Genomic DNA, 17,806 nt, shown 5'->3' on the forward strand with positions numbered 1-17,806 from the left:
CAACACATTCCCATTGTTTCTCCATTAAATTTCAAGGCCTTGCAATAGGGACGAATTTTAGACATAGTCCCGATTTGAACACATCTACTCAAGCTACAATCATCGACTGGGCTGTACCTGAATGCCAGGCGATAATTTTGACGTTGCTCTTGTGATTCCTCGGCATGCTTTCTTTTGGCATTATTTCTTTGAGCCGCAATACTGTTTTCACGTTGTTCTTGTGATTCCTCGGCACGCTTTCTTTTGGCATTATCGCTTTGAGCCGCAAACCTGTTTTCACGTTGTTCTTGTGATTCCTCGGCATGATATTTTCGGTAATTTCTCTTTGAGCCGCAAGCCTGTTTTCACATTGTTCTTGTGATTCCTCGGCACGGTTTCTTTTGGTATTATCTCTTTGAGCTGCAAGCCTGTTTTCACGTTGCTCTTGTGATTCCTCGGCACGCTTTCTTTTGTTACTTTCTCTTTTAGCCGCAACCCTGTTTTTACGTTGCTCTTGTTTGGCATTATCTCTTTGAGCCGCAAGCCTGTTTGATTCTTATAATGACGTCATATACAAATATACAAAATACATACATGACGTCATAATGTTCCAGCCTTTTGCAATAGGGACAAATTTTAGACATAGTCCCGATTTGAACACATCTACTCAAGCTATAATCATCGACTGGGCTGTACCTGAATGCCAGGCGATAATTTTCACGTTGCTCTTGTGATTCCTCAGCAAGCTTTCTTTTGGCATTATCTCTTAAAGCCGCAAGCCTTTTTCACCTTGCTCTTGTGATTCCTCGACACGCCTTCTTTTTTTACTTTCTCTTTCAGCAGCAAGTCTGGTTACGCGTTGCTCTGGTGATTCCTCGACACACCTTCTTTTTTTTACATTCTTTGGCAACTGCAAGTCCGGTTTCGCGTTGCTCTGGTAGTTCCTCGACACGCCTTCGTTAACGTAAATTGCACATTCCTAATCTGGCCCTTTCTCTTTGAACCGCAAGCCTGGTTTTGCTTTACGAACGGGAGATCGGATCTCAATAAAATTTGATATTTATAAAAATATCGTGTCTCAGAGTTCTTATTTTAAATCCCGACCGGATCTGGTGACATTGGGGGGAGTTGGGAGGGGAAAACCTAAAATCTTGGAAAACACTTAGGGATGAAACTTGGTGGGAAAAATAAGCACGAGTCCTAGATACATGATTGACATAACCAGAACGGATCCACTCTCTCTGGGGTGGTTGGGGGGGGGGGGGGTTAATTATAAAAAATAGAAAAATGAGGTACTTTTAACTTAGGAACGGGTGATCGGATATCAATGAAATTTGATATTTAGAAGGATATCGTGTCTTAGAGCTCTTATTTTAAATCCCAACCGGATCTGGTGACATTGGGGAGAGTTGGGAGGGGGAAACCTAAAATTTTGGAAAACACTTAGAGTGGAGGGATCGGGATGAAACTTGGTGGAAAAAATAAGCACAAGTCCTAGATGCCTGATTGACATAACCGGAACGGATCCGCTCTCTTTGGGGTAGTTGGGGGGGGGGTCAAATCTGAAAAATTATAAAAAATGAGGTACTTCTAACTTACGAACGGGTGATCGAATCTCAATGAAATTTGATATTTAGAAGGATTATGTGCTTTAAAGCTCCAATTTTAAATTCCGACCAGATCCTGTGACATTGGGGGAGTTGGAGGGGGAAACCGGAATTCTTGGAAAACGAGAAAATTGGGGTATTTTTATCTTACGAATAGGTGATCGGATCTTAATGAAATTTGGTATTTAGAAGGAATTCATGTCTCAGAGCTCTTTTTTCAAATCCCGGCCAGATCTTTTGACACTGGGGGAGTCGGAGGGCGAAATCTTGGAAAACACTTGGAGTGGAAGAATCGGGATGAAGCTTGGTGGATCGAATAAGCAAATGTCCTTGATACGTGATTGACGTAGCCATACTGGACTCGCTCTTTTTGGGAGAGTTTGGGGGAGGGGTTCAGTGATTTGGTGAGTTTGGTGCTTCTGGACGTGCTAGGACGATAAAAATTGGTAGGCGTGTCAGGGAGCTGCACAAATTGACTTGATAAAGTCGTTTTTCCAGATTCGACCATCTGGGGGCTCAGGCATGTACGCAGGAATTTTTTTTTTTTGGGGGGGGGGCAAAACTTTCGAAACAGCAGATGTAAAGTAGCACTATTTTTTATTTAGCAACTAAATAAATGCAAAAAGCACGTATATCGGAAAATACAGATTAACTTTAATCTGTAGTATTGTAGCGGATGGGGGGAAGGAGGCCGAAGCCTCAAAAGTACATTTTAGGCTCAGGTTATGATCATGGCGATTTAGAACCAGTAATTAATCTATTATACCCCACTGAAAGGGAAATTTTAGGGTTAATAGTTTAATATGGGTGCTGTGGGGGATCGTTTTTCTATTGCGAAAACGTCAATTTTAATGAAAAATGACAGTTTTCAAAATTGATCCATTAAAAGCTGTACTTTATCCTGAAAATGGGGGGGGGGATAAACGCCCTAACATCAAGGATAATTCTATTGTGCTGTGGGAAGCAAACTCTCTTTACAAAATAAAAAATAACAATACAATCGCTAATTACTTCAAAGAGGGCAAAAAGTTAGACAGAAAATGGGTTAATAATTGGGCAGTGACTTGACCAGATAATTGCATGCTGTAAAATCCCAAAAAAAGGCTTCACACATGTATCTAGATTCTTAATAAATGTCCTACTTTTGCCAGAAATCCCAAGAAACCATGGGAAAATTAAACATTTCGAAAAATTTCGGGGGGGGGGCGGGCTCGAAGGCCCCCCTGCTTACGTGCCAGGGGGATGGGCTAAATGGAGAGGAAAAATTAGAAAAAAATAGGTATTTATAACTTACGAGTGGGTGATCGGATCTTAATGAATTTTGATATTTAGAAGGACATCGTGACTCAGAGCTCTTATTTTAAATTCTGACCGGCAATAAGCCTCTGATTATCCTTTTAAATCAATCTATTGATTCTTAGGATTTTGTTAGAGCTCATACCATATGACCTCTTGGCTCTTAGCTCTTCTTGCCTCGTCACAAGTGCCAAATATAATCTTTGGTTTAATGTGCTCTTTACTTTTCTTTGAAATATTCTTTTGTGGAAAAAGTCTCTTTTACATTAGTATATGTATAGGCTATATACATAATAAACATCGAAGCAAGCTTGCATACATCTTCTATTGCTGTTGAAATCCCAGTCTAGTGCCTATATTTTCTTCTACATATTACAGCCTATCCATCTAAATACATCCTCCCTGAATGTAAATTAAATAAAAAACAAGTTTTTTCAACTGAAGATAAGGAGTAACATTAAAACTTAAAACGAACAGAAATTATTACGCATATGAAGGGGATTGCCCCCTCCTCAATACCTCGCTCTTTCAGCTAAAATTTCTTTTAGCGCTTTTAAAAAAGCTTCTAACTGTTCTAATTAAAAGACCCTTGTGTTTTAGGAGTCGCTCTTAAAGAATCGGGACAAAATATAAACTTTAGCGTAAAGAGTGAGGTGTTGAGGAAGGGGCAATCCCCTTCATATGCGTAATAATTTCTTTCCGTTTTAACTTTTAATAAAACAGCTCAGCAATATCGCGAAAACGACTGAGCGTATATAAGAGGAGTAGGGCTGAAGCCTTCTGTAGACCAGAGCATAACTTGCATTTTACTGAAAGCAAAACACATTTTAAATATTTTATATTTTTTAGTTTAATAAATTCAAAATTTTAAAGACTTTCAGGACATTCGTTTCAAATACATTCGTTTATATTTTCAGTTATCTTTGTCATGATCGTGTATATTTTCGATATTATGAGAAACAAGAAGGATTAACTCCAATAAAGTGCAAATTCTACTTCGGTCTTTAGAGGAAAAGGGGGCGTCAGCCCTAAAATTCTTAGTTTCTGCTCGAATCGAGTCTGACTCGGTTGGTTATGGTAAAATCTGTTCGCGTTGGGTATCATTTATTTATTGATTGTGATTTATGGGATTTCTTACGCTTGAAAAATTACTATGATTTATATTGATCTTCCTTGAATCTAACTTACTTCTACTAAGTTAAAATCTATTGTTTTTTCTCCCAAGTTAAAATGGATTAGGAATCTATGTGTCAAAGTCTAACCAAGAAGTACATTTCTTTGTCAAAACTTATAAACCGAGTTCGTTATCGTAGTTTCCAAGCAGTGGCGTTACTAAAATTTATAGGATCTGTTTCGACAATTGAGCGGGAACAAAACAGATGACTAGCCTTAAGCAGTTAAATAGATAAAATTGAACAAACACACAAGAAATCTCTGCCACAGAAACTTAAAAGCTGTTGAGGCAAGTTTATCTTCTCCCTATGTTTATTCCAATTGTTCATGTTTTCAAATTTTTTAAGAGGCCTTCAAAAGACCAATCCATTTTTTCACTATTTTCGTGTTAACCTACTTACCCTAGTCAACTACATCCTACCACACTCATTGAAAATCCCAAGTGACAGAAACAAAAAATACAAGCGCAAAAAAGGATTTCTACTTGTTTCTGCTTTTAGTTTGAGTTGAATCAAAGCCCGTGGAGTAAAACCAAAAGCTTACATAAGAACTCCATCCAGATGGTAGCCCATAACCTTGTTCACCGTGGTAAATTACCCGGCAATAAAGGTGTCAAAGCCTAACCACAGTTTAACATTTTTTCGTCAAAGCTTTCATAAACCGGTTTCGCTATAGTAGCGTCGAAGCAGTGACGTCACTAAGATTCGTAGGATCTGTTTCAACAATTGAGCTCGAACAAAATAGATGAATGGCCTTAATTTAAACGAACAGCCGTCTAGTAAACCAAAGGAAGTTAAACACCCCTAGCAGCTTTAATGTGTAGTCTACCCGCTAAATTACCTGAATCACCTGTACGGCTTCAACTGCCAAAGCCATCAGTGAAAACAATGCGCCTAAGAAGTCAAGAAACTATGGTGATATTAAAATTATTTTGTTTCATTTCACACTTCCTACTTTTTATCAGTATAGCTCATGCAACGTCAGGATTCTACACTGACAATGGTGAGATAACAGAGATGAATAAGAAATTGTCAACCCGACAGAAGAGAGAAGTGCAAGAAGAAATATTAAGCATTTTTGGGCTCCATCATCCGCCAAGACCTATAGCGACACTCACCAAAGAGGCAGAAAAAGCTTCAGCTCCGAAATTTTTGAAAGAAATCTATTACAATTTCGTGGATGAAGAAACCGGTGATCTAGTGATCGAGGATGGTGCTCATAGTGATTTTAATATCACAAAAAGTGATATTAAAGCTTTGGCGCAAAGTGACACAATTATGAGCTTCATGAATCGAGGTAGGTTTATTTCTCTCATTTCTCTAGATGAAATCTTCACGTATACTTATTAGTGGTTTTAGCCTCTCATACGCCTGGGTCAAAATCTTGATTAGCGCACCCCTCCCCGTGATTATCAAAATTTTGAGGCCAAATTTTCACAAAATTTTAATTTATAAAAAATTCCATTTGTTTAAATTTTCGTACTTTAGCGTCTGCAAAATTATTAATTATTTCGTCCCAATTGATTGCTTTTAATTTTTCGCGTTCTATGTTCATTAACGCTAAATCAGTTAGTCGCCCCTGGCGCATAGCTGGTCTAAGATACGTCAATATTAATTAAAGTTTACTAACGACCGCTCATTACTAGCCATCCGCACTGCAATTGCTTATAATATTTGATAGGCAACTTTTACCTTTGCGAAGACCCCTTCATCTCGTATTGCACAATTAATTTTAACAACATAGATTAACAAATATTAAGAGATTTAATAGATTTAAATCTATTAAAATAATAATATTATTTAATAATAAGAGGTTTAACAAATAGATTAAATTCGGTCTAATTACTTTTATTTTCAAGGATTGGTGATGAAGATTTGGGGGGAAAGAAAATTTTGGATTCGATTTGCTCATATTTACCGCCACCTACAGTCTACTTTATTTTATAAAAATAAAATTTCGAAGATTAAAAATGATTATAACAGTAAGATTATTTATTTGAATTTTTGTGCCCCTAAAATTCCTTTGCTCATGGCAAGTGCTCACTCTGTCCCCCATTAAATCCCCCTCTTAGTATATTAAAAAAAAAATTCATCCTCTTAGCTCTTTTGCTCTATAAACTGCTAAATATTCAAATTTCCGTTTTCTAAACTTCTTTTTTGTGTGTTAAAACAGACTTTACTGGTTATGGTATTACAGCTTTAATTTTAGGCAAAGGGATATTTCTATTTTCCGAATTGTTGCCAACAATTATTACCATAATTTTTTCTTAACGTAGGATTATGATGATTGAATAAAGAAATGTTATTACTAACAATTTGCAGGAACATAGGATTTGCGATGAAATACACAATGGAACCCTATTATGCATACAAAAGTTTAGAAACAATCATAAAAATAAAATGTAAAACCCTAAATTCAACCGCAATTACCACTTAAATGAAGAAATGGTAATCTAATTCGATTTACACATTAATCATCATCAAATTAAAAAAAAAAATTTAACATGAAAGTTAAGAGTGGCATTACCGAATCAAAACTAATCTGCATAAGAGAGCGGCAGCCACATCCCTCAACCTTCAATGCAAAATTTTGACTAATGCAATAACAATTTGAAAGGAGTGCAACAATTTGATTTGCGAGAGTCCCAGAACGTTTGAACTGAAACTTTTAATGCTTAAAACATATTTGGAATTCCACTCCCTTTTGTATAGGAGCTTGAGGCTTCCGCTCTTGGGCTCTCGGTCATGTTGAGCTCTATGAGTAATTTCCATCAGAATGACTCCCTATGTTATGGGTTTTACCCACTTTTCTAAAATTGTGCAAGTTTCTTGTGCCATTAACTTTTGATAGGTTACTTAGATTTTGTGTATTTAAAAAGACTGTACAAAACAGGTTCGTTTGATTTATATTCTTTTGATATTTTATTTTGGATATGTGATCAAAATTCTTGTTTTTTTTTAGTTGTGGTTTCTAATGATGAGGGTTGCTCTTCACTTACATTTTGATACCCTAATCTGTTTGTTATTCAACAGTCTTCATAAAGTTACAGTCATCGCAGCATAAACCCTTTACAGCTCAAATAACCTTCCCCGTCCCCCCTCTAAGTTTCTACTGAAAATACCAAAAAAAAGAATTCTTTAAGTAAAAAATTCCCTGAAAAGCTATTTCTAAATCCTAGGGGAGAGAGATAAAAAATCTAGGGGGCGAATGCCCCCTCCTCAATTGACACCCCTGATATTGGAATGTGAACGGGGGGGGGCATTTTTGATGCTTGGTGTCTGATTGGGTCGAAACTATTAATAATCGTCCCCTGAGCCAAGAGAAAAATAGATTGTTGATTGGGGCAAGAATGTTAGGGTACCAGAAATCGACCCAAAAACCTTTTATCCCTTATCAATTTTGAAACTTCACCGTAAGTCCTTGGGCCAAGAGGGACTTCATGTACAAAACAGTTTTCTGTGACATTGCCCCTCCCACTTTTGATAGTATTTTGTTTTTATGACAAATAAAAACACACAGTGAAGCACTAATGACGCTCTGGCTTTCAAAGAGCTTATGGGAAGGGAGGTAATCCTACTATTATTTGTGCTATTTACTGTTCCTTTTAAGCTTAGCTTATTTGTTTGTTCCGTCATTCATCTTTGCATCCATAGTAGTATTTGTTATCGTTATGTTCAATGTGACTACTCTTTTTAATTTCTGTTCGTTTTGGGTTTCATTCATTCATTCATAGTAAATTCTGTTAGTTTTAATTTTGGCTCATTTTATGACTTTATTTCTACGTTTCAAGGATTGTAATTTTTTGAAAAGTGTTTTTAGATCATTTTGCACATAGTCTTTTTTTTAGTGTTAATTTAAAAACTTTTTCCACAAGATAAGTTTTTCAAAGAAAAGTAAAGAGCTCCATTAAGCCTTGAATGAGCAAAAATAAAGTCAAATCTAAGCGTAAAACTACCACAAATCGCTGTCAAAAAATAAATGAAACTCAAAAAGAGCTGAAATTACAATAAATAGCCGAGTCAAACTCAAAACAGGTAAAAATTTACATGCGCAGGGCTGATAATCCCCATGCTTTCTCAAGAAAATAAAAAAACAAGTTTTTTTAAACGGAAAGTAAGGAGTGGCTTTAAAACTTAATGCCACTTCAATATACGAAATTACTTCGTATATGAAAGGGACTGCTTCCTCATCAACGCCCCGCTCTTTACGCTAAAGTTTGACTCTTTCTCTAACTCTACTTTTTAAAACACTAAAAAAAACTCCCCCACCATGTCCAACTCTTCTCAACCCCCCCCCCCCCCCCCCCCCCAACCTAAAAATCTCCCTGAAAACGTCTGTACACTTCCAAATAACCGTTACTATATGTAAGCACTGGTCAAAGTTTGTAACTTGTAGCCCCTCCCACGGGGACTGTGGGGGAGTAATTCGTCCTCAAAGATATAGTTATAAGGTTTTTCAACTAAGCTGAATAAAATGGCTATCTCAGAATTTTGATCCGGTGACTTTGGAGAAAAATGAGCGTGGGAGGGGGCCTAGGTGCCCTCCGTTTTTTTGGTCACTTAAAAAGGGCACTAGAACTTTTCATTTCCGTTAGAATGAGCCCTCCGTTAGATGGGTCCACTCTCCGATCACTCTGAATCTTAAAGAGGGCACTAGAACATCTTATTTCCAATCAAATGAATCCATTCCAGAGTTTTTACGATCACCCTTTCAATATGTATCTGATATGCTCCAAGGCACAACTTACGAACCTTGCCCTGAGGGCTGGGGGGGTGTCATCCTCGAATACATAATTTTCAGACCTTTCAACTATGTTAGACAAAACGGCTACCTAAAAATTTGGTTTAATGTGTTTGTAGAAATGATGGGCATAGGAGAGGGGTTAGTTGCCCTCCCATCACTTTCAAGTATTAAAAAGGGCACTAGCCCCTTGAATTTCCAATGCAATAAGCCCTTTTCAAAGTTCTTACGATAACTCCTTCTATACGAAGTGACCTGGTCTAAAAGACCAAAAGACCAAAAAAAATATTTTGTGTCTACGTCGCTCTTTACTTAGGCAGCGCTATTGCGCTGTCTATGATATAATTTATAAACTTGATTGGCATAACATCTACAAAGCAAAATTTCCCTTAAGGCCGCGCAAACGTCCAGAAATTATACTCTCTTTTCAGTCCTTTTTCAATCGCGGCAAATCGACAAACACTCAAGGTTATCAGATTTCACTGCCGTCATTAAACTCAAGGGGTTTCTCACTGAAAATTATGATTAATGTATATTCATTCTTCGTAATTCGACAAGTAAATAGGAATATTTATTTGGAAAAGAACTATTATTCGAGGAGAAAATTAGAGAAATTATTATTCGAGATTTTTTTTTTGGAGGAGGGGGGTTCAACTCTTACGAAAGAAATACCAGGAAAACACGGGAAAATTAAACATTTCGCTGAGAAAATTAAGCATTATACAAATTTAAGGTGAGTGAATCCCTCGCCTGCGTGTGTGCCTGTGGTCTGGTCATCATTATTTGCCAGGAGACGCGGTATAAAATTGTGGAAATTACAAATAAAAAGTACATATTTTCGGGTTTTTACTTCATGCAGACCTATTTAGAAAAATATAATTTAAATAATTGCTCGCAGCGAAGTGACAAATTTATTTCATTTTATCAAAAAGTTCGTGGTAACGAACTGTACTAAGGAGCGACCCGGCTCAATAGTAACCAAAACTCTAAAAAACGGATTTTTGATACCAATAGCTACATGAACAAAATCGCATTTTAATGCTGACTTTAAATATATGAGATACCTATCTAAAATTACGAGTCTAAGAAAAATTGCCTTATTTTAGAAAAAAAAGGGAAACACCCAATAAAAGTAATAAAACCAAAATTACACCCATCCGAATCAGCCTATCAGGGAACCCTACCGTGGAAGTGTTAAGCTTCTATCAGCAAAAATATGGATTGTTTTTTCCAGGGGTGATTATATCGAACCAGTTGTCATAGAATGTTGCGAGCGGGCTCATTCCAACGGAAATGAAGTTATATACAAGTGAATTATATATAAAAAAAATGAAGTATATAGTACCCTTTTTAAGTGATCTAAAAAATTGGAGGGCACCTAGGCCTCTTCCCACGCTAATTATTTTCCCACAGTCACCCGATCAAAATTCTGAGATAGCCATTTTATTCAGCATAGTCGAAAAACCTTATAACTGTGTCTTTGGGGACGACTTATTCCACCAGAATCCCCGTGGAAGGGGCTACAAGTTACAAACTTTGATCAGTGTTTATATAGTAATGGTTATTGGGAAATGTACAGACGTTTTCAGGAGGATTTTTGGTTGGGGGGGGTTGAAAACAGGGGGTTATGTTGGGGGAACTTTCCATGGATGAATTTGTCATGGGGGAAGAAAATTTCCATGAAGGGAGCGCAGGATTTTCTAGCCTTATTTCAAAATAGAACAATACAAAAATAAATATGAAACAGTTTTTTCAACTGAAAGTAAGGAGCAGCATTAAAATTTAACACTAACAGAATACAGAAGTTCGTTACGTAAGCTAACTCGTAAGTTACGTAGATCTTTTACTAGCAAAAACGTTCGTAAAATATTAAAAGTTCTAGTTGCCTTTTTAAGTAACCAAAACATTGGAGGGCAACTAAGCCTCCTCCCCTGCTCCTTTGTTCTCAAAGTGATTCTATCAAAATTATGAGAAAGCCATATAAATATGAAATTTCGTTTTAATTATTCATCTGTGGAGAGCCAAAATCAAAACATGCATTAGTTCAAAAACGTTCAGATATTAAATGAAAAAAAGACATGTTTTTAACTGAAAGCAAGGAGCAACATTAAAACTTAAAACGAATATAAATTACTTCGTATGTGAAAGGGGCTGCTTCCTCCTCAACGCCCCGCTCTTTACGCTAAAGTTTTACTCTTTTTCTCTCAATTCTACTTTTTAAAACAGTAAAAAACTTTAGCGTAAAGAGCGGGGCGTTGAGGAGGGAGCAGCCCCTTTCATATACGAAGTGATTTCTGTTCGTTTAAGTTTTAATGTCGCTCCTTACTTTCAGTTAAAAAAAACTTGTTCTTTTTATTTAGCTTATCCATACAGGTTCATTAAAAAATATTCTAAAGTTCGATTGTTGCTTGAGTATTTGTATATCTGAATTTGTATTCGGATAAGACTGTAATGACACATGATAACTACCCATACCTAGCACAGTTGGATTTATATAAACGGTTCTCGTATCTCCATACTTCTTGGCAACCTTCCGTCGACAATTTCGGGTAACAGTGCCTCAAAATAAATTTTTTTTAGATTTGGCAGCATTTTGTTAGACCAGAATTCACGGTCACGACCAATCTTTTCATAATATAATTCCTCTTCCCCTAAAAATATTACAAAGCATACAAAATCAATGTCACAACATTCCAATTGCATTTGAATTTGGTAATAGTAGTCATGTGTTCTTTTCAGCTTTATTTCACTATTAACTTTCTTTTCTAGACATGTATTTTTTTTAAGCGCTATCCACTCTTCCAATGTAAGCCCTTTTGCTGTCAAAGGGCACTTCACCTCCAAAAGAGCCTTCTCACCCGAAGGAAAAATTGCTATCCCGTCCGGACTGGCCCCTAGAAACCCATATTCCTTGTGAATGAAAAGCCCAGCAGAGTTCACAATGCAACCCATTTTCTTTGCAAAAGCTGCAATAGCTACAGGCTCATACATCTGACCATGCTCCATTGCCTTTGTTTGGCGGTTTCTGGGATACAGCAGCTGCCGAACTAATGAGCCCACAGTCTTCAACCGCCTTTTACAAACAGCACCAGCTACGGAAGCTGTAATTCTGTTTTTTCTGTATTCTATCCAGCTATTATCGATAGAATTTCTCTGAAGCCTAGTGGCTTTTTCGATACTGAGGATATCTGTTGCAGTACATTGGAGACGAGTCAAAAAATCAGTTTTTGCAATTTCGAGCGCACTGCAATCAAGATCCGGAGCAGTTGCGTTCGAGCCGTAGTTTTTGTCTGCTCCGGTTGGCTCCCCGATTTCTTTTGAAGGGAGTTTTGTGGAAGCATTAGTGAAAAGGCGCTTTTTAGCAGACAGTTTTTTACGTCGAGCAGTAGTCATGGCCCGCTGTTGTGCAAGTTTTTTCAACTGCCTACTTGGTGTAGATCCTACAGTTCTTCGAAATATTTCAAGGCGAGCTGAGTGACCTTTCGTAAATCGGATTCCTGCTGCTTTAACACGGGTGGTATATCGCGCACTTTGGCTAACCATGATGTTTTTGCCACCTATAAGCCTTGCAACTATGCTCATAAAATATTCTGCCAGGTTGCTCGTGTGGTTTCCTATCAGTAGACGAGCCCTTCTGGTCAGCGTATCAAAGGCTGAATACACATGGCTGAGAAAGATGTTGCTAGGGGTGTCTTCAGGATTGACCTGTAGAACTTTCCCGGAGAACGAGCAGGACAAAATCTATGGTCGCCACGGAAAAAATGTAGAGGAATTGCCTTCAGCGCACTGATGAGATCCTTCACGCTTTTCTTCTCTGTGGTGGCACATACAATTGCATTTCTGGCAAAATCACACATTTTCTTTATTATTGCGGCACTAAGAAATCTTCTGCATTCGGCATTTTCATGCTGCTTCTTATATAGTCTGTTTTTCAAGCATTTGCACGCATGATTAGCACACTCAATTTTTTCTACATTTCTGCCATATGGTACCCTTGCTATAATTTCAGAATGGGTACTTGAATCGCCGTCGGCAACAAATCGAGTATATCTTAGATTGTGCATGGATGTTGCTATTCGGAATGCGTCAACTAATATATCTGACTCCATACCTGTACTGGGCCCCTGCCAGTTCATAAAACATGTATGTTCAGGAACAGATCTATTAACTTGATGCCTGTATTTCACGCAAGTACTGCAATATTTGTTTCTAATTCCTAGATTTAAGAGTTTCTTCGAATAGAAACCTATCACCACTCCACAGCCTGAGAGTGCACGATATCTATTCCCATAACTTCGTGTACACCAGCTTCCATCAACTATAACACATGTCTCTACAGCTCCATTTGGGTGAATTTTCTCACCTGCTTCCAGTGCCACCCTTCGCTCGGTTTTCCCATTTTCGATAAGATAGTCATAGAGAACTTTTTCCAATTCTACGCAAATTTCTTTCTCAAATTTCGTAAAGACTTTTTGAGACGGGGTATTTATTCCAATGGTAGAGAAAAGTTCTTGAACCTGGGCGTGAGTCATTCCACCATTTATTGCACCAACCACTACCTCTTTGTTGACACTTACTGTTCCTGTTTCTGTTTTGTGTTTCTTTCTGATAGTATTCACACTATCAAAATCAGTCCTTTTCCGTTTTTTGACTACGGTTTTTGTTGAGTCTTTTTTTTTAAGCCTTCTAGGAGCAAGGGGTTTTTCTGTGTGAATTGTGGCTTCCTCATGACATGATTCGCATTTGAAGATGAGTCTTGAGCGCAATCCAGCTCTATGTTCTTTAGAAAACATCATATTTGAAACCAAATTGATGTCTTGGCACCTGTAAATAAAATGCTAATTGGTTGTGAGGAAGTAAAATAGTGAAGTAGCGATTTTATTGTTTTGGTAGAAAGGAAAGTGCTATAGCTTCAAAAAGGATAGGTAGTATGTAGAGTAGTGAGCGATGTAGGGTAATTAAAATATGAAATAAAATATAAAATATAGCTAGAAATGGGCGAGAAGTGGAAATTATACGATCTAACCGAAAGTTTGTTGTATTTCATTGTCAGATTAAACCACCCAATTTTATTTATGTATGTAACCAAGCCAAAAACTGTCCTGGAACTACCAATCAGGAAAGCCAAGTATTTCAAAACTTTACAAAATCCTTTGGGGCATGACAGGAAATGCCCTCTAAACAGGACCCGTGTCGATTTACCAAAGTCCAACGGAAATTACTAACCAAATTCCAAGAAAATTAAGTCTCACTTGACTCCCTAAAATCAAATTCAAAGTAAAAATCCGTGCCCCAAATTCAGTTGCATCTCAACTATCATTTAAATTTTTATTCGAGTAATTCACAAAGTTCTTATTAGTACGATTAAAAATACCAATATGCTTTTATGAGTTAGGAGGATCAAATTAGCTAGTTTATTTTTCAAATCCTTTAAAGCCTTTGCAGACATTCTTTCAGAACCTTTATCCGTACTTTTTAATGATTAGATAAAAAAACAAGTATTTTAAATGAAAGTAAGGAGCAACATTAAAACTTAGAACGAACAGAAATTATCCCGTATATGAAAGAGGCTGTTTCCTCCTCAACGCCCCACTCTTTACGCTAAAGTTTGACTCTTTCTCTTAACTCTACTTTTTAAAACAGTAAAAAATTTAGCGTAAAGAGTGGGGCGTTGATGAGGAAGCAGCCCCTTTCATATACGAAGTAATTTCTGTTCGTTTTAAGTTTTAATGTCGCTCCTTACTTCTGTTAAAAAAACCGTTTTTTTTTTTTAATTTCTGAACGTTTTTGAATCAATGCATGTTTTGATTTTGGCTCTCCGCAGATGAATAATTAAACCGAAATTTTAATATTTATTTTTTTGTCTAAAGTGCTTTCTCATAGTTTTGATCGAATGATTTTGAGAAAAAATGGAGCGGGGGAGGATGCCTAGTTTCCGTCCGATTTTTTGGTTACTTAAAAAGGCAACTAAAAATTTTAATTTTTTACAAATCTTTTTATTAGTAAAAGATATACGTAACTTACAAATTAACTTACGTAACTAACTTCTGTATTCTCATGTTTTTATTACGTATACGAAGGGGCTCACCCCTCGTTAGTACCTCGCTCTTTACATTAAAGCTTAAATTTTGTCCCAATTTCTTAAGAATGACCCCTGAATCACAAAAGCCGTAGAATAAATAGTTGAAATTACTAAAAATACTTTAGCGTAAAGAGCGAGGTATTAGGAGGAGGTGAGCCTATCGTATGCTTAATAATTTCTGTTCGTTTTAAGCTTTAATGCTTCTCCTTACTTTCAGTTGAAAAAAGCTTTTTCATATTTATTTTTTCATTATTTTTTTTTAAATAATACTAGAAAATCCTGGGCTCCCTTCATGAAAATTTTCTTCCCCCATGACAAATTCCTCCAAGGAAAGTTCCCTCAACATATCCCCCTCTTCTTCGAGTTACGAGTTTGGAAAATAAGGGGAAACACCCCTAAACGTCATAGTATATTTTTTTATTTTTCAAAATGGCAAGTTTTTTTTTTTTTTAATGGAGAGTTGTGAGACAGAGTCAAACTTTAGCGTAGAAAGCAAGGCGTTGAGAAGGGAACAGCCCCTATCATATACGGAGTAATTTCTGTTCGTTTTAAGTTTTAATGTTGCTCCTTACTTTCAGTTGAAAAAACTTGTTTTTTTTTTATTTATTTCAGAATAGCGCGACTCATTTTTTCCGCCGATTGATTAGCTTTCGTCATAAATAAATACAGAAGTAAAAAGTGGGGCTATTTCAAAATGTAATGGGGAAATATATAATGGGCTATAAACTGTCGCTTAAAGAGGGGCGAGGGGTGGGGTATAGCAAAGCATTCGCTCTTAGGAATAGTATAAGTAGCTACTTATGGTTGTTTTAAGTTCTTTTCTGAATTTTTAGGCCTTCCTTCAAATGTGCCCCTCTCCTTATTTTTTACCAAAATATAATTTAAAAGATCTACTGTTTAATACTGTAAAAACTTTAGCGTAAAGAGCGGGGTGTTGAGGAGGGAACAGCCCCTTTCATATACTGGGTAATTTCTGTCCGTTTTAAGTTTTAATGTTACTCCTTCCTTTCATTTAAAAAAAATTGTTTTTTATTTAATTTCTGAACGTTTTTTTAGTTAATCTATGTTTTGATTTCGGCTCTGCGCAGATGAATAATTAAAACGAAATTTGAATTTTTATTTTTTTGGCTAAACGGCTTTCTCATAATTTTGATCGAACGATTTTGAGAAAAATGAGCGGGGAAGGAGGCCCAGCTGCTCTCCAATTTTTTGCTACTTAAAAAGGCAAAGGGAGCTTTTAGTTTTTTACGATGGTTTTCATTAGTAAAAATATACGTAACTTACGAATTAGCTTACCTAACGAACTTCTATATTCGCAGGTATCTATTACGTATATAAGGGGGGCTCGCCCACTTGTCAATACCTCGCTCATTACACTAAAGCTTAAATTTTGTCCTAAATCCTTAAGAATGACCCCTGAATCACAAAGGCCGTAGAATAAATAATTGAAATTACTAAAAAATACTTTAGCGTAAAGAGTGAGAGATTAGGAGGAAATGAACCCCTTATATGTGTAATATTTTTTGTTCTTTTTAAGTTTTACCGCTGGTCTTTACTTTCAGTTGAAAACACTTTTTCATATTTATTTTTTCATTGTTTTTTTAAATCATGCTAGAAAATCCTGCTTCCTCCCATTCATGGAAAATTTTCCTCCCCATGACAAAGTCCTCCATGGAAAGTTTCCCCAACATAACCTCCTCTTCTCAACCCCTCCTTCCAACCAAAAAATCCCACTGATAACGTCTGTATACTTCCCAATAATCATTACTATGTGCAAACACTGGTCAAAGTTTTTAACTTGCAGCTTCTCCCATGGGGCATTTGGGGGAGTAAGTCGTCCTGAAAGACATAGTTATAAGGTTTTTCAACTATGCTGAATAAAATGGCTATATCAGGATTTTGATGGCGCTAGAACTTTTCATTTCCATTTGAATGAGCCTCTCGCAAAATTTTAAGACCACTGGGTCGATACAATCACCCTTGGAAAAAAGAATTAAATAAATAAACACGCATCTGGGATTTGCGTTTTGGCAAAATATACAAAATTCTACATTCTTGTAGATAGGAGCTTGAAACTTGTACAATAAGGTTCTGTGATACGATGAATCTGATGGTGTTACTTTCTTTAAGATTAAATGACTTTTAGGGGGGTTCCCTCATTTTCGAAAATAAGGTAAATTTTCTCAGGCTCGTAACTTTTGATGGGTAAGACTAAACTTGATGATGAAACTCACATATTTAAAATCGGCATAACAGTGCGATTCTTGAGATGTTCTGATATCAAAATTCTGTTTTTTAGAGCTTTGGCTACTATTGAGCCGGGCCGCTCCTTACTACAGTTCGTTACCACGAACTGTTCGAAATTACCTCTACTGGTAAGTTCGCTTTATGTTGGAAAAAAAATGATAAAAAGAAGTTTTTAACTGAAAGTAAGGAGCAAAATTAACGAACAGTAATTACTCCGTATATCAAAGGGGCTTTTCCTCCCTCAACACCTTGCTCTTTACGCTAAAGTTTGACTCTTTTTCTTAAGTTTACTTTTTAAAACAGTAAAAAACTTTAGCGTAAGGAGCAGAGCGTTGAGAAGGGAGAAAACCTTTTAATATACAGAGTAATTTCTGCTTGTTTTAAGTTGTAATGTCGCTCCTTACTTTCAGTTCAAAAACTTGTTTTTTTTTTCATTTTATTTCTGAACGTTTTTGGATTAATACATTTTTTTTGCGCTTTTTTTCTGTTTCTCTGTTTGCCATTCTGGCATGTCCAATGAATTGTGGGACAGAATAGAGGCAGTTCAAAAAACGTGTCTAAGAATTATTTTCTAACAGGGTAAAGGGCCTTACATTTCCCTTCTTCGGAGAGCAAATCTAGTCACCCTTAAGGAAATGAGAGTACAAATTTCCTTATTATTTTGCCAACAATATCGTGCATA

General features: G+C 36.6%; 1 protein-coding gene across 1 annotated transcript in view; it reads left to right on the forward strand.

The window, feature by feature from the left end:
- The first annotated feature begins 4,855 nt into the window (after positions 1-4,855).
- The window catches only part of LOC136036149 (protein 60A-like), a 34,577-nt gene continuing 21,626 nt past the window's right edge, over positions 4,856-17,806 (forward strand). The window contains exon 1 of the mRNA XM_065718189.1: positions 4,856-5,351. Within this exon, the coding sequence (XP_065574261.1) occupies positions 4,871-5,351 (481 nt within the window). The 5' untranslated portion in view covers positions 4,856-4,870. The remainder of the gene's footprint in view (positions 5,352-17,806) is intronic.

Source organism: Artemia franciscana, chromosome 15, assembly GCF_032884065.1.
Source record: "Artemia franciscana chromosome 15, ASM3288406v1, whole genome shotgun sequence".
Classification (NCBI taxonomy): domain Eukaryota; kingdom Metazoa; phylum Arthropoda; class Branchiopoda; order Anostraca; family Artemiidae; genus Artemia; species Artemia franciscana.